At 62.9% G+C, this 23,361-nt stretch overlaps 1 protein-coding gene across 3 annotated transcripts in view; it reads left to right on the plus strand.

The window, feature by feature from the left end:
- CD82 (CD82 molecule) overlaps positions 1-21,812 on the plus strand; it is a 49,363-nt gene extending 27,551 nt beyond the window's left edge. For all 3 annotated transcript variants that reach the window (XM_044750612.2, XM_070487569.1, XM_070487570.1), the window contains 7 exons: positions 3,985-4,057; positions 8,768-8,892; positions 9,029-9,103; positions 16,440-16,541; positions 18,798-18,998; positions 19,225-19,308; positions 19,671-21,812. In XM_044750612.2, the coding sequence (XP_044606547.1) occupies positions 3,985-4,057; positions 8,768-8,892; positions 9,029-9,103; positions 16,440-16,541; positions 18,798-18,998; positions 19,225-19,308; positions 19,671-19,748 (738 nt within the window). In that variant the 3' untranslated portion in view covers positions 19,749-21,812. The remainder of the gene's footprint in view (positions 1-3,984; positions 4,058-8,767; positions 8,893-9,028; positions 9,104-16,439; positions 16,542-18,797; positions 18,999-19,224; positions 19,309-19,670) is intronic.
- Positions 21,813-23,361: the final 1,549 nt, after the last annotated feature.

The raw sequence follows: 23,361 nt of genomic DNA on the forward strand, positions 1-23,361 counted from the left end.
GGTTTTCCTGGGGGCTCGATGTTCCTCTCTGGGCTGGCACCGACTCACTCCTCCTGCCTGGGAGCTGGCAGGATGGTGGGGTGTGTGGGGGGGAGTGGGTGTGTGATGGAGTGAGGGCCCTCATGGCCCCAAGTGTTGGGCGCCGTGTCCTCCCCGTGTTGCTGGGTCACCCTACGTTGTTAAAAGATCGAGTTCCACAATAGGGTGTTTGTTATGGTCCAATTTTATTTTCAAAACTCGTACACACACATGAATATTTTTGAGAGGAGAAGAAAATGCCTCTGCATGTTAATGTTGGGACTCCTGGGGATTTTGGTTTTGTTCTTTATGCTTCTCTGCATTTCCCAGATTTTTTACAATAGACGTGAATTACTTGTGGGGGAAAATATTTTACATTACAAGTGACATAGGATTGTAGGAAGTTGGGAAAATAAAGAACCATTGTAAATTCCCCCTCATCACTTTAACCCGACACACACATCCTCACCAGGGTGTTCCTGGCACACGCAAGCACGCACATGCACGAGGACAGCCGTAGTGCCGCCGGCCCTGCTGGTCGTCCACCCTGACTCCAGTCCCAGCCCCTCCTCGAGGGCAGCGCTGGGCCCCACTGTGACTCTGGCCCTCCGCTGGGGGGACAGGCAGGCCCGGAAGCCATCCTGGGCAGGGCCTGGGCACCCGGGCCTCCCCAGCTTGGTGGTCACTTCCCTCCCGGCCCGCCAGGCCTCTGGAAAGCTGCTCCCACGCAGCCAGAGCCAGGCCTTCCCAGCAGGACCCGTGGCTCCTGGGTCTCGGCCTGGCCGGGGGTCGGAGCGCTGTCTTTCTGTCTCTGGGCGTCCTGGGGACTCGTAAGAAGGGTCTAGGCCATAGACGAGGAGGCGATGGAGCTTGGGGTTCCGGGACAGAGACACCCTGTCTCCCCCCAGTGTGGTGGGAGGGGCGGGGAGAGACTTTGTGGAGAGAGGGACCAAGCTTGATGGTTTGGGCCCGGGAGTCCCTTCCTGTCCCTCTCCCGGCTGCCCTGCTCAGCCCTCCCACCTCTTCCCAGCTGCTCCAGGGGCTGGGGGAGTCAGGGGTCAACCCCGTGCATGCCGGGGCCCAGGATGGCCCATCAGGATGGGGAGTGGGCACTAGGGGAGGGGGAGGGGACAGGAGGGAGTTTGGGGGCCGTGTTGGCTCCTTCGCCCTTTGGCGGTGTCTGCCCTGACACCTCTGTACTGAAACCCCGTCCTGGGAGCTGGAGACACATTTGCTGGCAGAAGATTATGGCTTCTGTCCTCATGGGGCTCACGTTCTGGGGGCGGTGGGCTCTAGTCAAACACTTACTCGAGTGGACGATGACACCGCCCTCGTGTTTGGCTGGGAATGAAGGACACGGCCCCCGGGAGAGCAGATAATTATCAGGGGCTCAGCCGGCTCCCTGGAGTCCTGTGTGATGCTGGGGGAGGGGTCCTCCCGGAGGGATGCTGCGGCCTCCCGGAGGGATGCTGGCCCTGGTTCGACGCACGGTGAGAAGGGGCTACGTGACGGGACCTGTGGTTGGAAGCATCTCTCAGGCTGCGGTGTGTGCTTGCCCCAGCACGTGTGTGGACGTGTGCGTGCTCGCCTCCTTCCCTCCTGACGCCAGACCCGCCCGAAGACGGCCTGGCCAGCTTTTCTCGGCTCTGCCCTGGGGAAGGACGCTGGCTGGCGGGGTCTCAGCTCCTGGCTGAGTCCTGTCCAGAGATTCTGGAGGGCTAGAGTGCTTGATGTGGGGAGGTGCCCCGCGCCCCAGGCCTGCTTCACGGGGAAAGGGGGTGCCATGGTGTTTCCCCCTCTTCCGGTTGGCCACCTGCACGGCCCTTCTTCCTGGCAGACCCGAGGCCTGGTAGCTGGTCCAGCCAAAGCTGACGGTCAATTCGCAGTCATCAGACCCACGGAGGGACCAGAGGGGCCGTGCCAGGGACTTCCCTCTCCGGGAGGCGAGCCAAGGAGCTTGGCGGGGCAGGCCCGGATTGAGATCTCCTTGGGATGACGGTTGCCCGGAGGGGATTTCTGCCCTGCCTCTCCTTCCCTCTCTGGAGCGGCTCCTCTCCCCGCTGCCCTGCCCCGAGTGCGGGAGATGAGCAGGCCAGGCCTCTGCCGTGTGGGTCTGGGTGACAGGAGCAGAACGTGGACCTGACGACGGGCCCTTGGCTGGCCGTGCTGTGAGCTGTAGGGTCGGCAGGCAGGGGCCCAGGGGTCTCTGGGACCCAGACTCCTTGGTTCTGTGAAGCCCCCCTACCTCCCAGCGAGCTGCACAGTCTGAGTGCCCCCACCTGACAGTGGGCCCTCCCCTCCCCGGCATCTCAGTAGCCTTCCTGTCGCCAGAGACCAGCTCTCCAGGCCCAAGCCCAGGCCAACCCAAGTAGCCCTGTGGCCGGTGTGCCTCTGTCCAGCCCCGATCAACAGTCACTCTGCGCTTTGAGCCCCTGATGGGGAATTGGGTAACCTTGTGCAGCGTCAGGGCCTCAGTTTCCCCATCTGTACAATGAGGACAATAACAGGGCCCATGTGAAAGGAGAGAGGAGAGGACAAGTGAGCGGCTGGAAGACAGGGGACCAGGGGAGGGTGGCCATCTCGCCTCCCCATTTGTGGTCGTCTCTGCTTTCCCTCTGGGCGCCGGGACCAGGGTCAGGGAGTGAGGCCGTCCCTTCTGAAGGAGACACAGTACCCGCTGTGTCGGGGCTCCGCTCCTCTTCCAGAGGAAAAAACAGTAAAACCCATCCTGTCCTTATTTAAAAGTTTGATATTTTGTTCATCATGGATTTTTTCCATTCATTTTGGTTTTTTAAAAAGAGTTGCTGGAAACTCTTGTTTATCTTGGTTACTGAGGGTTTCGGGGTCCCCTGAGTTTTCGCACCCGAGGCAAGTGCCCCATTCGTCTGACTCGGGTCCCAGCGCTGTAAGGACGGCAGAGCCAGGCTGGCAGGGCCCAGGCTGGGGCTCACCCTGCCAGAGGGCTTTGTCTGCCGCTGCCGGCCTCGCACCCGAGATGATGGGCTGGGGGCCAAGGTGGGGACCCGGGGCTGGCAGTGAGGCGGGCGGTGACATGCTGGGACTCTCAGGGTGGGTTACTCCCCAGTGGGCCCAGGCTAAGCCCCAGGCAAAGGCCGAACTTGGGGGGGATGCAGGGGCCCCACCCCAGGGAGCCTGTGCTTTTGCTCAGACTGCAAGCACTTCCTGGCCTCAGCCGGCGTGGTAAGACCGTGGATCCTCGCTGGGGGTCCACCTGGGGAGGGAGGAGGGAGTCCCTGGGCCTGGGCCTGCCCCAGCCCCCTGCGTTCGTGCATCCCCCACTTTCTGCTCCTGCCTTCACAGCTGGTCCTCGTGCTCCTTCAGTCCCCGAGCCCTCAGCTCCTGGAGCTACAGGCACCTGGGGATGCAGAGCTGCAAGCGGCCCCGCCCTGGCCACAGGGAGCTCACTACCCAGCTGGGGAGATACACGTGGCAGAGTTAACCCAGCGGGAGCAGCTGTCGAGGGGCCCACAGCGGCTGCCACAGCTGGGGGGGCCCTTAGCTCCTGCCGGAAACGCTCCTGCAGACCGAGGCCTGGCGGCCGAGTCTCAGGGCCAGTGGCTTTGATGTTCAGTCCTTGGAGGGTCTTCTCCAGTCTGTTGGGGAGGCTCCGGCCCCTGTGCTGGGCTGGAGTGGAGGGGTGACACGGGAAAGGGCCAGGGGATGAAGCAGGAGGGTACCCCGCCAGGGGGCTGCACCCCTCAAAGCTGGAAGGCTCAGTTGACCACGCATGGGCATGGGGTGGGGAGACGGGCGGCAGGGGCTCCCCACACTGTCTGGATCTGGGGTGCCAGGGCTGCGGTTTGGGGCCTGAGGTCACCCTGACATGGGCTGGGCAAGGATGCAGGTGGCTCCCCGTGTCCCCCTGGCCTGGACTGCAGGGGTGGCTTGGCGGGACTCCCCCACCCCCTGCTCCCAGGCCCCGCTAACTGCCCCTTCTCCTTCCAGATCCTGGGTGCCATGATCCTGGGCTTCGGCGTGTGGGTCCTGGCCGACAGGAGCAGCTTCATCTCTGTCCTGCGTAAGGACCCCTCTCCCCGCTCCCTCCTGGCCGGGGCAGCAGGCACGGCTGCTCGCACTGGTGCTGTGGCCCCTGCTGGCTGCTCTCCCCGCTGACCACAGGGCCTTGCCCGGGGCCTGCTGCTGACCGCTCCGCCATGGGCCCTGCGACAGGGGTTTCTGGAAGGAATTTACTCTCCCTCCCCGGACAAAGCTGTTGTTGTCTGGAGAACCCTGGGGTGAGGGAGGCCTTTCCCCATTCTGGCCCTTCCCTCAGCCCTGACCGTGAGAAAGCCTCGTACGTTCTCGGCCTTCCATTTGGCTGTTCGGCAAAATGTGGGCAATGCTCCCTCTCCGCCCCAGTTCAGAGGGGTGTGAGACAGGGCCAGGAGCAACAGACCAGCAGGCGTCGGTGAAGTGTCTACTATGCGCCTGGCACCGGCAAGGCGGGTCAGGCACATGCGCTGATGAGGAAGGCACCATGTTCAATGGTTCGTGCTCACTCCACGCCAGGCCAGGGGCCGAGCATCTTGCCCGTGTAAATTGTCTTAATCCTGCAACAGCCCTGCGAGGTAGGAGCTGTGCTAGTCCCGCCTTACAAATGAAGGCGCGAGGCTCAGAGAAGTTAGGGCCCTGGCTCAAGTTTACACAGCTGCTGAGTGATAGGTGCGGGACTTGAACCCTGAGAGCGTTGGTCTAAAATGCTGCACTTTGAGGGGTGAGCCACAGTGCGGAGGCCCCTTCTGTCTCTCTTTAGAAGCAGGAGGAAAGAAGCCCAAGGCACCCCTCCCCAGATGGTAAGAGCCCTTCTGGGTCTACTCACACTCTCCTCCAGGAAGCCCGCCAGGCTTGCTGCACGGACTCTCGAGGCTGCCCGCGTGGGAGGGAGGCGCTCTCGGCGAGTGTGCCCGCAGCTCACTTCCCTCCCAGCAGCTGCCCAGGGCAGCGGGTTTGGACTTAGGCCCACAACAGCTGCTCGATTTGAATAAAACGGAACGAGGCTGGGAGGGGTGATGGAGGGCCACATCCGTCACTGTGTTCCCAGGGGGCTAGGCCTGCCCTCAGCGGCGAAGGGAGGCAAGGACGATCCCCTCTAGCCGCGTCCGGGGCGGCCCGGGGCTGCCAGGCCTGCTTCCGTCCTGGGGCCGTGCACTGCTCCCCCATCCTGGGCTGGGGTGCAGGCTTCCTGCCTCAGCCAGGTGCCCAGGCTCCCCACACCCTCCCAACAGGGGACGCGTCCTCCTCAGCCCTGACCAGGCCCAGGCTTGCTGCTTCCTGGGCCGGCACACAGCCAGCGGGCGCTGTGCCACGGGGCAAAGTCTCGAGGCCCAGCCCGCCCTCTGCCCTCTGCCCTCTGCCCCCTGCCCGGGGTGCTGGGGGCTGCCGGCTGCTCCTCCCACCTCCTCCCTGTCAGAGCTGAGAATCTGAGGATCTGGCCAGACTCAAAAGGCACCAAGCTGCACCCGGAGAGTTTTTACAAACCCCAGGACCCGGGCCCCACCCTGAGGGATCTGCCTCCCTCCTGACCTACCATGTGCCGAGCTCCCCCCTTTCCTAAGTGAGTCCTCGCTGTCAGTCCGGGGAGCCAGGCAGCCCATGCCCACTGTAAAACGGAGGAAACGGAAGCACAGGCCGGGGAAGTAACTTGTCCAAGGGCACACAGCTAGAACGTGGCGAGCTGGGCTATGAACCCAGTGGCAGAGCTCCTGAGCCCCCAGACCCCCAATCCATGGAGCGCAGGGTTCTGTGGCCAGCCACGTGTTCCTGCCTTAACAAGAGGAAGCGGGCACAGTGGTTCAGAGCACACCCTGCCGAGGTTCCCATCCTGGCTCTGCTACCTGCTGGCTGTGTGACCCTGAGCAAGTTCCTTCACCTCTCTGTGCCTCTTTATCCATAAAAGGGGAATATAATAGAAGGCACCTCGTGAGGGTATTATGAGAAATTAAATGCGTTAACATGTGAAAGGAGTTTGGAAAAGCTCCTAGTGAAGAGTGAACCCTACATAAGTGACCGTTAAAGGAGTTTGTGACACCATTTACTCCTCATAATGTCGCTAAGAAGGAGGACTTTCTTCCCTTTTACGGAGAAAGAAATAAAGCCCAGAGGGGCTTGTCCGGGGTCGGAGCCTGTCAGCAGTGGAGCTGGGGTCAGAACCCACTTCCTCTGGTCCTCGGTCCCTTCTGTTTGGGCCGCTTCCTCCCCTCCCCCCACCCTCGGCTGGAACCCGCCAGTCAGACCAGGAAGCTGCCTGTGCCACGCACAGAGGATGGGCTCCCCCGGATGCTCAGGTGGCCCCCTCCTAAGTCAGGATCGGGCAGCTGAAACCCTGCGAGGACAGGGTCTGGAAGAGAGGAGATGTGCTGAGAAGCTGAGGCCCCGCAGCTCGCCGGCCTCAGGGGAGGGGTCTGCACTGGGGGCTCAGCCCTGGGCCTGGCCTGTGGGTGCCGGGCGGCCTGGCAGCCTCTCTGGGCCCCAGGACCTTGGGGCCGAGTCAGGATGTCCGTGCAGCCCGTCGCTGTTCTGGAAGTGAAGGGGGGATTCACGTGATGGGCCTTGTGTGGGCGGCGCACGGGGATTCCCAGGCGCGCCCGGTCCCGTTGTTCTGGGGGGACTTGCTGGCACCACGCCCGGGAACTCTGGCGGCCCCGCCCTGCTGGTTGCTGGGACCCGGGCGGAGGGGGCCTGCGATGAAAAGGTGGCTCAGGCCCGGAAGCCCCCAACTCGCCCTAGGAGGGCTCTCCCCGGCCTCCCGGGGGGCTCCTGTGAGGAGCTGGGCGGAGGCAGCCCTGCCCTGGCACCCTGAGGGGACGGGGGGCTGGCCAGGGCTCTTCCGAGCTCCAGAACATTCTGTGTGTGAGCAGAAAGTGGACGGGATCAGCCTCCCCGCTGCCCGCTCTCCAGCTTTGTGCTTACTCCTGCAGGGCGCTAACGCCCCCTCGGTGGCCCAGGTGGGGGTCCTCTCCCCACGCCCCCCCCACCCCGGGAGCCAGCCTGTGTTCTCCCTGCTGACAGCCAGCTGGTCAGAGCCAACCGTGCCCGGGTCCATGGGGAGTACGTTGAAGCTGTAGACCAGGCGGGCTCCCAGGACGTCTGCTGGGCTGTGACAGGCCTGGGATCTGCGTCCCTAAGAGGCGCTCTGACCCGCGGATGGGCCCCGCTGCTCTCCGCCTTCTGGATACAGCACCCCAGGCTGCCCCCTGAGAGCGCGCATCCGCCAGCCCAGCTCTGACAGTCCTGGGGCGTGAGTGTGCCCTGTGTCCTCTGTCGGGCTTCTCAGGAGATGCTGGTCAGCTGCCCTGATGGAACGGCTGACCCCACCTGCCCGGGGCTCTGTTGGCCTGTGGCCCTGAAGAGGGTCTCTCGAGCATGAGCCTGTGGACCACCCCCACCCCTCTTGCTGGTCCATGTTTCCTCGCCTTCTTCCGTTCTTCAGACACACCAAGCTTCACGCGCTCTCCTCCTCAGGCTTTTGCACCAGCTGTTCCCATTGCCTGGGATGCTTTTCCCTCCGTCTGCACTTGGCTGACTTCCCCGTTCTCATCTCAGCTCAGATGTCCCTGCTCAGGGCAGCCTTCCCCATCCCCTGGCCCGTCCCCACCCCACACCTCTCTGCACTCGCGGCTTCAGTATCTTTTTTTTGAGGAAGATTAGTCCTGAGCTAACATTGCTGACAATCCTCCTCTTTTTGCTGAGGAAGACTGGCCCTGAGCTGACATCTGTGCCCATCTTCCTCTACTTTATATGTGGCACGCCTACCACAGCATGGCTTGCCAAGCGGTGCCGTGTCCACACCCGGGATCTGAACCGGTGAACCCCGGGCCTCCGAAGTGGAGTATGCAAACTTAACCACTGTGCCACCGGGCTGGCCCCATGCGTTCAGTATCTTTGTGGCCCTTTCCACACCACAAGACCCTCGTTGTTTATTTATTGTCCCCACCCCACCCCACTGAATGTCAGCTCCTGGCGTGGGGGCCTCATCCATCTGACTTCTGGGTCCCCAGCAGTTGGCACAGTGTCCAGAACCCAGTGGGCACTTGGTAAAGATTTCTCGGCTGAATCAGCGAAGAGATGTCATGCCTGTGTCAACATGTGTGCCCCCGAGCATCAGTGGGAAGAGCGGGGCCTGGAGCTCCATGTTTCCAAACCCCAGCTCTGGCCCTTGCCCGCGTGCCTCGCTGAGCCTCAGTTTCCCCATCTGTGCAATGGCGGCGCTGGTGCCTCCCAGGCAGCGTCCTGTCAGAGTTGGAGAGGCTGTGGGGAGCCCTCGCCTGGTGCAGGGACAAGTTGGGGGGAGCCTGTTGTGGCTGCGGCCACAGGACCCGCCAGCCCAGGGTTCACGGTTCAGCAGATACTTGCCGCACTTCACTGTGCCGGGCCCTGTTCTGGGGGCTGGGGCTCCAGCAGGGACCAAAGGCCCGCCCTCGTCCAGCTTACGTTCTCATGGGGGCGGCAGACGACGGGAAAGGAGAATCAGGAAGATGTATCTTGTTCAATCCTGTCCGGTGCTAAGGAGAGAAACGAGGGCAGGGACGGGGTCAGGAGAGATGGGTGGGGGGACGTCGGGGAGGCCCTTCGGAAGCGGCCTCCCTGGTCCCTTGTGCGGGGCTGACCCCAGGGCTCCCGCTCCAAGGAGGGGATGCAGAGGGGTCCGAGCCCGGGCCCTGCCCCTGATGTCGTGCGTGATGGGGGCGGGACAGCGGCTGAGCACACGCCCTCCTCTCTCCCTCCGCAGAGACCTCGTCCAGCTCACTCAAGGTGGGCGCCTACGTCTTCATCACCGTGGGTGCCGTCACCATGCTCATGGGCTTCCTGGGCTGCATCGGCGCCATCCGGGAGGTCCGCTGCCTGCTGGGGCTGGTGAGTCCGCCCGGCCCCTGCCCCGGGCCTGAGCTCCGCCCTGGCCCAGGCGGGGTGGGAGCGTCTCCCGGGGGGAGGGGGCCCTGCACCTGCTGGGGGACCCACCGCTGACCCTGCGCCTGCTCTGTGCCCCCAGTATATCACCTTCCTCCTGCTGATCTTCATCGCCCAGGTGACGGCCGGGGTCCTCTTCTACCTAAACATGGGCAAGGTAAGCACCCCCACCCCACATGGCCCTGAGGGCAGGGGACAGACAAGAAGCCCGCCGTCGTCACAGACCATCCCAGAGCAGGCGGGGCGGCCTTGGGGGCCCAGTGCCCTGGGGTCCCGCGTGGATGGGAGCGGAGAGGGGAGGGCAGTGTCTACGGGCGGAGCCCCTGCTGGGCCTGAGCTCCGCTCTCCCCGACCACTTCCTAGCTGTGTGGCCGTGGGCCAGCTGCTTGCCTCTCTGTGCCTCTTCCACTATCTGTAAACTGGGGGCGATAAATTTAATACTCACGGTGGTTGTGAAGATTCAGTAAGATTATCTGAGTAAAACTCAGCGCAGCGTCTAGTTGAAGGAATAGAAAATCAGACGACTGGTGACTTCAACTCTAAGGACGTTTGTTGTTGACTTAACCAGAAGTCGGGTTTGGAAGCTCAGAGACCCTGGTTCTGGCTGGCTGCTCAGCATCCCCATCACGCCACTCACCTCATGGTCACAAAATGGCTGCCACAGCACCAGCACAACATCTGTGCTGCTGTGGCCAGAAGAAGGGGGAAGGGGCAATGCCGGCCATGGCCATCCCTTTGATTAGAGAAGCAAGTCCTCTGACGGGCTTCTGAGGACGGGTCACAAGGCACCCCTGGCTTCGAGGGAGGCCAAGACAGTGAGTGCCCAGCTTTCAGACTGGAAGGACAGAGGCATGAGAGAGATGGGAGCTGGGAATGGCTGTTGGGGGAGCCCTGTCACAGTTATCATTGATGGAGTACCTACTACGTTCATGTGGTATCTTCTAGAAGCTTTACACACGTTGGCCCATCCTCCCAACAGCTCTGCACTGCATTAAGTTGACCGACAGGGAAGCAAATGCTCAGATAGGTGGATGACAATAGCAATGGCAATAATAGTAACTAGTAGCGCCACCACCCCTCTGGTGGGTTTGGTGCACCCCACGTGCTGAGTCCAGGGTCGGCCGCTTCAGTTCATTCTCTCTCTGACCCTCAGAACCCCACCCTGCAGGGGAGGGGAGGGCGCCCAGCTGGGCAGTACCCGGGCCAGGTGAGCCTGGAGCTCGCCCCACCCCAGACTCACCGCACGTGGCCCATGGCCGGCCGAGCCCAGGGCCCTGTGTCCTCCAGTGCCACACGGGTCTTGTCCACCGATGAGGGGGAGCTGGCGGCCAGGTGGGCGCCTCCATTTGCCACCTGAAGGTTGAGTCGCCTCAGGTGCCTCTAAGAAGGGAGCTGAGCACGCGTTCCACCGCCATTGATAGCTAACGCTTCGCAAACAAGCCTGGTCCTAAACGCGCCGCACGGCTTCTTGTTCCTCACCATAGTCCTGTAGATCATGCATTTGAATACCTCCATTTTCACATGAGAAAGCTGAGGCACAGAGAGGTTAAGCAACTTGGACAAAGGCCACACAGCTAGTAAGTGGCAGAGCCAGGATTTGAACCCAGGCAGCCTGGCTTCTGGGTTCGTGCTGGTGAAATTCTCATTGTGGTGGTTCCTACCTCAATCTGCATTATTTCTTTTAATCCACATCCAGCCTGTTTCCCAGGAGAATTGGAGCTGCCTTCTAACATAGGCACAGGGTGACTAAAATCAAAATGCGAGAGATCAGAATGGACATGGAGAGAGAGGAGGACCACTGTTCCCGAAGCCAGGGGACAAGATACGGGAGCTGAGGGCCAACTTGAACACTGAGCTCCCTGGCAGCGAAGGAGAAAGGGGAAATACTGGTTTCCGTAAATGAAAGGAAGCTCGCCTGGGTGTCAGACAGGAAGACAGTGTTTAGCGCAGGGAAACTCTTTTCCCGGAGAGAGGGTTGTGGGATCAGGTCTTCATTTCTGCCCTGTGGCACCTAGAGCTTCTCTGGGACCCAGTCAGTGGTGCATTAAAATCAGGGTGGTTGAGAACTGGGCCCCAGTGAGCTGGTTCCTGTCACTCAACCCTGCAGGGAGGGGTCGTGGGGAGTCCACCATCTCACCCGCTGTGTGTTTCCCTGTCTCACAGTAATAAAGCAGGCGGCCACTTGTCAGACACCCACCACGTGCCAGAAGCCGAGCTAGGAACTTGACACACATTTCAGTTTTCCAGCATTTTCCAGTTTAAGAGACTGAGGCCCAGGCAGGCGGAGTGACTGCTGGTCACACACAGCTCGAGGCATCAGAGGGGAGATTTCCATCCCCGTCCCTCTGCCCCAAGGCCCGTGCTCCCTCTGCCCGGCGCTGCTCCCCCCTGCCGGTGTCATCTTTACGGGCCGACCCCCAGGAGCCGTGCCTCCGAGGTGGCCGGGTCTCCTGACTCCCGTGCAGGCTGGTCTGTGCCCCTGTTCCCTCCTCTCTCCCGTCGCCACCTCCTCCCCTCGGCCATCCTCTCCTGGAAGGCAGGGGACATTTCCCCCGCTGTGCTGGGGAAGTCCTGGCGCCACTCCCTCCCGAGTCGCAGGCCTGATTTATGGTTTCTTTCCCCGCACATTGTAAATCCCAGTGGAGACTAAACATCCCCTGGGCGGTGTTTATTCCCACAGATGGGGCCCAGCTGGGCACGGGCTCCTTTGAGCCTCAAGGAGAAAGCCTTTTAAAGGCCGAGGGCCGGCTGTCCCCGCCCCCTGGGCCTCCTGGCAGGTGGAAGGACTGAGCCCCCGGCTGCCCCAGAAGTGGGCTCCAGGGCTGTCTGTCCTTCCTGCCCCCAGCAGCGCAGCCGCAGAGGGGGCGGGGGACCTGAGCAGGCCCGCGGCCCTGGGACCTTGGGTTCCACGGCTGTCAGTTGAGAATAAGCCCGCCTGACCCCCGGCCACGGGCCTCGACCCCAGAGCCGAGCTGCCGAGTGGAGCCCCTGCTCTGAGACCCTCGGCACGTTACTCAGCCTCTCTGTGCCTCCTTTGTCCGTGCCGTAACCGTGCAGGCCCACGCCCCCTTTTCTGTGATCTTGAAATCCAGAACCACGTTGAAAACCCAAAAGTGCCATTTGCAGCTCATTTGGTGGCAAAATTGAACCTGAATGGACATGGCCTTTTTAACCCCATTTAGATGTCCCTCGGGAAGTATAAACGGGAGAGGCTGTGGGACGTGACGCACGCCCCAGTCCCTTTCTCAGACTGAGCTCCCTCGGTGCGGGCACGTGGGCCCGGGGTGCCTGACGGGCTGCGCCGGGGCTCAAAGCGTGGCCTTGTGGGAGGACGCGGTGTGGGGCCGGGCAGAGCAGAGGTGGCTGGCATCGTGCCGGGGCTTGTTACCGTTGTCACCACTGTTAACTTGGTTGGTGTCTAGAATGTCTGCCGGTCCTGTCGTCGTCAGCATTGATGGCAGCGTTCCCCGGGGCTGTGGGAACCAGGAATGGGTGTGGTGTTACCATGCCCCCGGCTGTTCCAGCCTCTGTTTAGTGGGCAAAGCCCAGCTCTGGAATTCCGGGGCCCCGTGTTCTAGGTGGGCTCTGCTGCTGATCGCTGTGTGGCCTTGGACAAGTTCCCTGGCCTCTCTGAGCCTCGGGTGGCCTGTTGTGCTGTTCCCAGCTCTGGCACTCTGGGCTTCTGACTTGTCCTCTCTGGGCAGTGGGGGTGGGAGGGGGTCAGGAGGAAGTGGACGTACTGCTTCCTGTGATGCGCTGGACGCTGGCCTGCACGCTCGTGCGGGCCGTGCCACCAACAGCCTGCCCAGGTGAGGCCCTGGGAGGTCACATCAGGGCCCGAGCAGCTGGCCTGAGGGCTGAGGGCTTGGAGCGGAAGGGGCTCACGTGGCTGTGTGGGCGCCGGGGTCGGGGGCGGTGACAGTGGCCCGGCCGGACTGCTGTGTGCTCCGCAGACAGGTGGGGCCCCCTTCCCTCTGCCACCAGGCAGCCCCGATACCCGGTGTGCGCACGCCGCAATGCGCAGGGGGTGGAACGGGTCCCTGAGGGTGGTGCGGTCCCTCGCCGTGATGGAAGCTTCTGGATCCCTGGCGTGGGTTTCTACCTGCTGTCAGGGAGGCAGCTGGAGCCGAGTCAGAGGGGTGGCCATCCCCTTGCCTCTGGGGCAGGGGACAAGGCGTCCAGGCCTTCCTTCTGGAAAGGGAGCACGGAGGGCGAGGGGGCGGGGACCCTCGGGCGCCTGCTGGGCGCTGGGCTGGGTTCACTGCTCTCTTCTGGTTCTGCGTCTCTGTGCAAAGTCCCACCACCAGTGACGTCAAAGCCCAGCACGGGTTGGGGAGGGGGAGCAGAGTCACCCCGGGGGACGGCGGGGCCTCGAGTCCGGTGGTGACAGGGGTGGCTTGCTGTGGCTGAGACCTCAGGGTTCTGGAACAGCCCATCTCTGGGTTACAGTCGCATCTGCTGCTTGCTAGCTGTGCCATCTTGGGAAGTGGCCCTGCCTCTCTGAGCCTCAGTTTTCTCTCCTGGGAAATGAGGGAGGCCCGGGGCGGGCTTCCCAGGCCTTAGCAGTCACACAGGGGCCCACGCTTGGTCCGAAGCTCTGCTGCTGCTGTCTTGAAATTCTCGGCCCTTTTTAGACGAGGGGCCCTGCGTTGTCGTTCTGCACTGGCCTGTGAAGTGCGCAGCCCGTCCTGGGCAGGCCTTGATTGCGTGTGACAGTAACCCGGCTGACACTGGCCAGGCTGGCTGCAGGCTCAGCTGGATCCAGGTTTCCAAAGGCTGCCAGAGGACGCGATCCCTCTCCGCCCCTCAGCCCTGCTCTCCCGCCGTGGCTCCCTCCTCGGGCAGGCTGTCCCCAGCAGGGCCTTAAGTGGCCACCAGCACCAGGCCCCCAGCCCACCAGATTAGCGGGAAGGGAGCCCCCGCGTGTGTGACTTGGGTCAGGTGCCCCTCCCCGAGCCTCTCTCTGTGCCCGGGCTGTGGAAGGCACAAGTGGCAGTGAGGGGGCGGGGCCTTCGAGCCGCATGCCGCAAGGGGGGGTGAGGGGACTTTCCCTACGGAGGGAAGAAGAGAGCGCAGGCAGGGGCCCAACCACAGCAGCGACAGGAGCATCCTCTCCGACTCCCTGGCTGCTCCTCGAGTCTCAGGATCCTCCTGGCGGCCACGGTGACGTCCCCGAGCTCCCAGCACAGCCTCCTAGGCGCGGGGGTCCTAAGGCAGCCGCCCCAGCTGAGGCAGCCCCGCAGCCCCCACCCCCAGGGCCGTGTCTCAGCCACATTTGGGCCAGAGGACGATGTGGCATTTCCATGGAAACCACCCAGCCTCAAAGGAAACTACCGGCTTCCATCCCCTGCTCACCGCAGGGACCTGAAACCAGGAAGTCTGGGTGGCTGCAGCCACCGCCTGGGCCATAAATAGAGCCTCGGTGGGTGGGGAGGATGTGAGAGAGGTGGGTCTCTATGCAGATGCCCCTGGGGACCCCTCCTTTACACGCTTCAGGGATCACCTGTCCGTGGGGAGCCGAGGTGGGGCAGCGACGGTCAGAGCAGAAAGACCCAAGACCTGCCCCCGGGGCAGCCCTAGCTGTGTAACATGAGCAAACCCCTTAGCTTCTCTGGGCCCTCCTTAAAACTGCTCTGGCCTCCTTCAAGGGGTGGCCATGTGGTTTAAATGCTGATAGAGCTTCGTGGGTGAAAACCGGGGCTCTGGAATCAGATAAGCCTGGGCCCAACCTCAGCTCTTCCAGAGGCTGGCTGTGTGACCTTGGGCAAGTGAATTAACCTCTCTGGGCCTAGTTTTCACCTCTCTATAAAGAGGAAATAAGGTTAATACCTAGGCCACACGGGCCTGCTCTGAGGATTGAAGGGAGATAGCACATTGAAAGGGCTCAGCACAGTGCTGGTACGTAAGAAGCCTTGGATAAAAGCCACTATTATAGTCACTGATGGAAAAGCTTTGTAAATGGTAGAGCTCTGCGCGAGCAACACGAAAAGTGACCCTGCTGAGAGTTCGAGAGTTCGGTCGAGAGGGAGAGGAGCAGAGAGCTGGCCTGGCGGGGCTGCCGCCGGCTGGGGGGCAGGGCTGGTGCAGGGCCGGCTGGCAGCTCCATCCGGAGGATGTGGCTTCTAGGAGCACAGCGTTGGCAGGCAGCCTGTGGTGGGCAGGCGGCAGCCCGCTCTCGGGGATCCGAACCCGGCCCTGAGCCTGGAAGCCCCCGGCCCGTCTCCCAGTTCCCTCTCTCAGGAGCCAAGGGGCAGGGGCACTGCTGTCCCCTGACTGCCCTGCCCCTCTCGGGCCCCTCGCCTGGTTCCACTGTGGCAGCAGGTGACCACCACCGGTGTGTGTCATTCAGGGGAAGGCCCTGAGCAAAGGCCACGGGAGGGGCCGGGCCGAGGCTGGGTCTCGGAGGCCCCCAACCTGGGGCCGGGCTTCTCGGGGCCAGGGTAGCCCTGGGCTCAGCTCTTGAGTTGGGTGGCTGGTGTGCCCCCTGCACAGCTGACTCGTTCCTGGAAAGCCGGGTCGTGGGCCCGGGAGGGGCCTTGGGGCCCGACGCTTTGCGCCCTGCGCCCTCGGCTGCCGTCTCCGTCAACCAAGGTTTTCTCGTGGGCATTAGGGAAACGGGTTCCTCTCCTCCTCAGCCAGGGGCCCTGCCTTCCTGAGCACTGAGGGGGCCAGCGCCCTGGGGACATGGATGTCGTGGGGGGAGTCAGCAGAGTGCGGGCGCTGCGCGGTGCGTGCCAAGGCACGTGGTTACGCACACGGTCGTGGTTGGTGTCTGCCTCTCCGGCCAACCTTCACCAGACACAGTCCCTGCCCCACGAACTGACAGTCCGGTGGAGGAGAGGGCAAATCCTGAGGACCAGTGAGCACATGCTCGCGAGGGTGTGAAGAACGCTTGCAGGACCGGGAGGGCCTGAGAGGGATGCAGAAGGGCTGGCATTCTGTTTGGTGGTCCAGGAAGGCCTTTCTGAAGAGGTCACATTTAAGCATGGCTCTGAAGGAAGTGGAGGAGAGAGCCATGGTAATATTTGGGGGAGGAGGGTTCCAGAAGGAGGGAACAGCAAGTGCAAAGGCCCTGAGGCAGGAACATGCCCAGCACAGACAGCATGGAGGCCTATGTAATTGAAGCAGAGGAAGCAGGAACAGAGAAAATGAGATCTGGAGAGACCAGGGGCCAAATGATGTCGGGCCCAGGGGCCACTGAGAGGACCTTGGCATTTGTCCTGACAGTAGGGGCTGGGGGAGCAACTTGGAAAGGGTCACATTTAAAGGGTTGTACAGCTGCTGAGTGCTAGACAGACTGCAGGGTGGGGGGGCTGGCCCTGACTGTGCCGGGCTTCACGTGGGGACAGCAGGGAGCTGGAAGGGCCAGGAAGGGTTGGAAAGGACGTGAAGTGCCGTGAGCGTGTCCCCAGGGTTGGGGACAGTTGAAGGAGACGGGAGTGGGGTGGTGGCAGGTTCAGGGTCTGCCCTCAACCCCTGCCCTCTGTCTGCAGCTGAAGCAGGAGATGGGCGGCATCGTGAGCCAGCTCATCCAGAACTACCAGGACGGCCAGGAGGACAGCCTGCAGGAAGCCTGGGACTACGTGCAGGCCCAGGTAGGCGGTCGCGGCCGGGTGAGCGGCTTTGTGTGTGAGTGTGTGATGGGCGGCTCCCGGGCGGCCCCCTCCCCGCGCCCCAGCCGCCACCACAGTCCCTGCGCCGCGGCTCGCCAGGTCCCCCCGTGGCCAGAGGGGGAGGTGCAGCTCTTGGCCTCCCTGCTGGGCACTCAGGGGGGCCCACGCTGGGGGTCCCGGACCTGGGTGCCAGGGCTGGTGAGCTGACACGAGTCTGAGGGGGGCGACCTCTGGGGAGGAGCGTTCCTGGTGAAGGGAGTGACTTATTCACATCTTGATCCAGGTGGTGGTGATGCCAGTATGTGTGTGAAAACTCCCCAGGCTGAATTTGTGCCCTTGGGGTGTGTGTGTGTGTGTATTCCCCCTCGAATGAAGTGAGAGAGGAACCGATGGACTGACTGACTAACGGACCGACTAACTGACTGACTGACTGGGTTTCCAGCCGGCCTTGATGGTGAACCCATCACCACACACACGGATCGACCTCAGCAATCCGCCCTGGCCGCTCCCCTTTTGTGGTCCCAGATGCTGTGTGTCCATGGCCAGGACCCACCCTCTCTGGGCCGCAGCCTCCTCTCCCCTGTGGGGAGGGCTGTGGGTGCGGGGCCGGGGCAGGCAGGGCTGGGGCAGCTGGAGGCTGGCTGCACGTGGGCAGACATCCTGTCACACAGTGGTTTGACCCACAGCCGCTAAGATCAGAGGGAGGCAGGCGCCCTGGCATGAGAGCGCCACCTTCCAGGGGTCTGGGGGAGAGGGTCCCTCCGGAAGTGGTGAGGCCCCACGTGGGAGGCGGCGGACCGGGTTGGGGTCCCCCAGAGGGCAGGGCCTCTAGATGGTTCTGGCGTCTGCCAGGTGCTGCTGGGGGTGGCGGCCGAGAGCCGCGGGGCTCAGCCCTGAGCTGGAATGACGCCCTGCCGCTGCCTAGCTGGCCTCAGTTTCCTCGTCTGCAAAGTGGGCTGTGTGTCCATGCTCATGGGGACAAGCTGAGAAAGCCCGCTGCACCGCGGCTGCGCCGATCGTGGGCCGCGTCGGCAGTGACACTCGGCGGTGACACTCGTCACACAGCCGCTGAGCCGCGGGGCACGTGGTGGCTGGGACGGACCTTGGCTGGGAGGAGGGCTGTGGGGTGGGAGCAGGGCCCGGGAGCTGACCAGTTCCGTGCGGCTGGGGGTGGCCGGAGAGGGGACAGTGGGCAGGGTGGCACAGAAAGGACCCCGGGCCCCCTGCACGTGCCTGGCGCGCCCCCTGCTGGCCGCTCGCTGCCCCGAGCCGGGGAGGAAGCAGGTGGGGGCACGCGGGGCACTGTGCATCCTGCCAGGGACCCCAGCTCCGTGGCTGTCAGCATCCCCTTCTCCAGACGAGGAGACTGGGGCTCAGAGAAGTGCGGGGGCTTCCCAGGCACAGGGCGAGGCAGGATCTGAACGCCCCCTCACCTTCTGGGGGCATATCAGCCCACGCCCTGGGATCCTAGTCCCGTTGGGGATTCAAGCCCAGACGTGACCCGAAGTCTCTCGGGTCCCCTCCATGGCACCCCTGGAGACCTGTTTACCACGCGGAGCCCAGCAAGCTTCCTTGCCTCTGAAACTAGAGCATTTTCTTCACTAAAAAAGCAGAATTGACCACGTCTCCTTTCTCGCTTTGGCCACCAGGAAGCTCAGAGCCCAAACTCAGCTCTGGCCCCTGAAGGTGGGGCTGGCCTTCTATACACCCTCCAGCCCCATGCTGGCTGCTGGCCTGCCTCGACCCCTCTAGTCCCAACGGCCCTGCTGCCAGCCCTGTGTGTCAGGGACTTTGTTACCCCCATTGTGCAGATGAGGAAACTGAAGTCAGGACTTGGCCCAAAGTTGAGCAGCTGGTTGGCAGCAGAGCTGCAGTTTGACCCAGCAGCCTGACTCCAGACCCCACGATCTTGGCTGTTTGCCGTCTGCCCCCCTTGCGTCCTGCACCCCTGTGCTCTGTCTTCCCGCTTGAGCTTCCCTCCTGATCTGCTGTGTGTTTTTGCCGATCCTGATTTCGGCCTCCTGCCGTGTTCACGGTTGACAGCGTGTTTCCCAAAAGCCCCTTTAAGCTCCTTGTGACTCCCAAAGCCTAAGTGGGACCTCAGCTCTAGCCCGGCCGTCAGGCTGGGGCCGGGGAGGCCTGGCAGTGGCAGAGCTGAGCCTCCGTCGGGGGGCCCGCCTTGCCAGGGGGCGGCCTCCCGCGCGGGCAGTGGCCCAGCAGCCTGTCCCCTGTGCGCAGGTGAAGTGCTGCGGCTGGGCCAGCTTCTACAACTGGACCGACAACGCGGCGCTCATGAACCGTACCAACATCACCTTCCCCTGCTCCTGCAAGAGGAGGGAGGAAGACAGCGACACCCTGGAGAGGCGGGGCTTCTGCGAGGCCCCACGCAACGCCACCCAGAGCGGCAATAGCCCCGAGGACTGGCCCGTGTACAGAGAGGTGGGTGGGGGCCGGGGCCGGGGCTCGGGGATGCTGGGCTCGTCTGGCCTCCTGTTCCAGCCTTCCTCCCTTCACTTAGCTGTTCCTGCCGTGGGTCCATGGGTCCCTTGTCATTTATCCATCCAGGGAGCACGCAGAGCCCTCTCTGCAGGCCCTCTGGGCTGGGGATTCTGCGTGCCGGGTGAGGCGACCTGATGTGGTGACGTGGCCGTGTTCTCCCTCGCAGGGCTGCATGGAGAGGGTGGAGGCGTGGCTGCAGGAGAACCTGGGCATCGTCCTGGGCGTGTGTGTGGGCGTCGCTGTCATCGAGGTCTGAGTCCCCTCCCCTCCCACCCTCCCCGTACTCCATCCTCCCCACGCCCCGCCCTCCCGGATTGTCCCTGCTCCGCAGATGTGCTTGGGGAGGCTGAGGCCCCTCAGCTCCTGGAAGCCCTGCGGCCACCCTGGCCTGCACACTGTCCCTCCCTGACCCTCTGCCGCCTGAATGCCAGGCTGTCCTTGAGCGTCTGCTGACTGTGCAGTAAACCCTGTGTGTGGACCTGGACGGCGAGATGCTGCTCTGGGGCCTCTGGGGGGACCGGACAGCCCTCTTCCTCTGACTCTCCCCCTCCCCCTCTCACTCTTGCCCTCCCTGTCCCTCTTGCCCTCTCACTCTTGCCTCTGCCTCCACAGCTCCTGGGGATGCTCCTGTCCATCTGCTTGTGCCGGCACGTCCATTCCGAAGACTACAGCAAGGTCCCCAAGTACTGAGGCAGCGGCTGTCCCCACCTCCCTGCCCGTCCCCCGCCTCCAGGGGTCCTTCTAGAGGCCTCCCTGGCTCCCTCCCCCAGGCCCGCCTCCCGCCCCACTGCCAAGGCCCCTTGCCCATCCTGTGCTGGCTGGAAATGGGGGGCTCTCTGGGGCCTGGACCCCCCTCCCTGTCTTTCCGCCTCCGGCTTTGAGCCCGGCTGTTCCATGGCTCCTCCGCTCCCTGCCCACCGGGGTTCTCTTTGCAACTCAGAGAAAATGCTGCCGCAGCCTCCCTGCGCAGATGGGCTGGGCTCTACCTGCTTCCAGGGCTGTACATAGTTGGGGGGATGTGTTAGAAACTGGGCGGAGGGTGGGGGTCAGGTGCCCGGGCTGTCAGGGGACTGCCCACTGCGTGGGTCAACTCAGTGTCCACTTCGATGCTTGTATGTTTGGGTTTCGCATCTTCATTAAATGTCACGGGAGGGGTGGGCTGTAGCGGACTTGGGAGCGGCCCCCCTTCCCCAGGCCTGATCCAGCCTCTCCGGGCAGCTCAGATCAGCCTGGGCCACGATTTGGGGCCTGGGCCAAAGGGGGGCTGCCTGGCCCTGGGCTGCTTAGGGAGACAGAGGGATGAACCCTCAGGGCAGGGCACAGAGCTGGCCCTGCATTCGCCTGGACCCTGAGCCGTCCAGGGAAGCGGGGACCTTTTCTCCCGTCCTCTGCCCCCGGGGAGTGGGTGGGTGCGGCTGTGCCCTGTGGCGAAGTGGGAGGGGCTCCGTGCACCGTTCTGTAAAACATACTGGAGGTTTGATCACTGACTTTATTAAAGAGGGTTTGTAACAACCCAGCCTGCTGTGGTGGGGACGCTGCTCCCGGGGCGGAGGAGGGAGCGGGTGTGAGCAGGGTGGCTGGCTCTGGGGACAGAGGGGCGCCCTTTCTCAGCATCTCCAGGCCCCCTGCAGCCTGGTGGACGAGCAGAGTGGCGCCCGCCCTGGCTGCGGCGTGGCTGGAGTTTAATTTGTGAGCGGAAACAGATGTAGACCACACATCTGGGTTCATGCCTCCAAGGCCGGGGTGCAGGTGTCCCCAGAAGGTGCACAGAACTGGGCTGGGGGGCGGGGTCCGTGAAGCCACAGGATCAACGCGCCTCCTTCTGGAGCATCCGCTTTTCAGAAAGGAAGGAGGCATTTTCTTCATATGCAATGAATGTGATGGAGGAAGATGAGGTTCCAGCTCGACCCGCCAGGCGGCGCTGCTGCCCAGCCCGAGAGCCAGCAGCCCGGCATCCTCCCGGTGGCTGCAGGCACCTCGCCAGCCCAGGCCCGTGGGTCTCCCTCCAGCGGGGGCGCTGGCGGAAATGCAGATTCCCAGGCTCGGGATTCCGGTGCCTCCCTCGGTTGGGGACAAGGCATCGGCATCCCGCCGAGGTGATTCCGAAATCACATTGCTTTAGATCCTCAGGCCCCAGTGAGATGTGACCGCAGACGCTCCCCAAGGAGAGAAGGAGCCGGGAGCCGGGCCGGACAGCCTGTCCTGGGTGAGGACGGAAGGGACACACCTTAGTGATGGTCTAACTCTTGGTCTGAACCTGACGCACTTCTTGCAAGAAGCTTCCTGTGGCTCAAACCCGGGGGCACCGCTTTCAGGCCTGCGGGAGGCGCTGGGTGCGAGGCTGGGGGCTGAGCGAGCTCCCCTGGAGCTGTTCTCTGCTGCACCGAGGGCGCCCAGCAAAGCCGTTCCAGCCTATTTGACTTCCGACCTGCTCATCCCACAAAGACAGTAGATATAATAAAAGATACAACGTGGAGAAAATAGACATTCATGAAGAAGCGTGGACCCAGATGAAATAAACACAGCTGAGTTACCAACCTGGTGGTGGCCAGTGCGTGCTGGGCACATAGTGCGCTCTGTGGCTGTGCTCACAGCAGACATCCCTAAGGGATCGTTGCTGCCATTTTCTTAGCCCCGTATGCCCTGGCCGTGCTTACAGCTACTATGACTCCTTGCAGCCTCAGAACCCTTCTCAACTTAGCACTATCCATCAATCTGGTTGGGATGCAAAAATAAAGCCATTGCCATCCTTGGGCTCTCGTTGTGTAGTTAAACCATATATAATTTTGTCTTTGAGCTTCCTGGTGGTCAAGGCAAAAAGGGAAACTTTGTTGTTACATAGCTCTTGTTTCCCGAGGTTCCCTCCTGCCTGGCTACTAGGAAGAAGGGGGCTGTCTGGAATCTGGAGTTCGAGACCACCCTCAAACACACAGACCTTGAACGCTCTTCGTGACTGGAGCAGAAAGCATCCACGAGCCTGCTGTATGCCTGAAAGAAGAGGTCCCCTAATTTCCTCAACACGCTGCTGCTGCTAAGAGGAGCCGGGAGCCACGCCTTGGCCGTCCAGTTGCAGACAAGGAAAATCTGGAGCTTCAGCTGGACTTGGAGCTGTGGGCTGGGGCACTCAGAGGTCCCTGGGTTCCCACGAGGCCATCCCACATCCCTAGGTCTCGGAGGGGTTCGAGGCTGCCCAGTCCTTTGCCTTGAGAAGGGCTCGGCCCCTGGGTCAGGCGGACCGGGTTCAAATGGAAGCTTGGGGGCTTCATCACCACACAACCCCTGGCCAGCACCTCCACCTCCTGGACCTCCCTTTCTTCGTCCGGGTGCTGGCACGCTGGCAGGGCTGGGGAGGCTTAGGTGACGTGGGGATGGAGAGCCCTCAGCTGGGTGCCTGGACCCCCGGGAACCCCAAACCAGAGTGAGCAACTGTAGCCTCAGCTTCGCCCATCTCACAGCGCTCCCAGCTGAACAGACACCTCCCCGGGCTCTGTCTGCAGCAGCAGAGGGCGTGGGGGTCGTGCAGAGGGGCAGGATCTGCAGGAGGGGGACTGAGGAGCACCGGGCCCCGCAGGGTGGATGGCAGGAGAGTCTGGCTGCCAGATGGCGGGGTTTACCTCGCCTGCAGTGGCACCTGCAGGTGGGAGCCCCCCGCGTGGGAGAAGCAGACAGGCGGAGGGTTGGGGGGGTCCAGGTGGGGTTTCCGCCAGGGCCGTCCCTCAGGGTTCCAGCAGGCCCCTGGTGTTGGGGACCATCCCCAGGGCAGGCCCCGCAATCTGCTGAGCGCAGAGAAACGGGGGGCCCCTTTCTTCCCCAGTGCACGTCTCTCTTCCCCAGCTGCCTGGACCTGGCGGTGGGAAGAATGGGGGTGCTGGGACGGGCCAGCCTCGTCCCCAAAGAGCAGCAGCAGGTGTGAGCATGGCAGGAGTGAGCATGAAATTGGGCGGGTCAGACCCCGATGCCCAGGGCTCTGGGCGGAGGCTGGGCGTCTCGAGAAGGTGAGGGGCAAGGGAGACCTGGGGAACCTGCCGTCCCAGCCACCTGCTGGCCTCCCACCGAAATGGCACCAGCTGAGGGGTGTCAGCTGGGCTCCCCTCCGTGGCCTGGGCCACCTCCCTCTCAGCCTGTCCTCGCGGCCCTGTCATCCTGGGGGGGCTCCTCCCAGCGTCGCCCTCAGGGAGCTCCTCAGCATGGCTCTTCCTCAACACCTTGTCATTGGGGTTGAAGCCAGCGCCACCTCCGTCTTCTTGCGTGGCACCGGCCCAGAGAGAAGAGGTGGGCTCGAAGCTGTGTCTGCAAAATACTT

Source organism: Equus asinus, chromosome 17, assembly GCF_041296235.1.
Source record: "Equus asinus isolate D_3611 breed Donkey chromosome 17, EquAss-T2T_v2, whole genome shotgun sequence".
Lineage (NCBI taxonomy): Eukaryota > Metazoa > Chordata > Mammalia > Perissodactyla > Equidae > Equus > Equus asinus.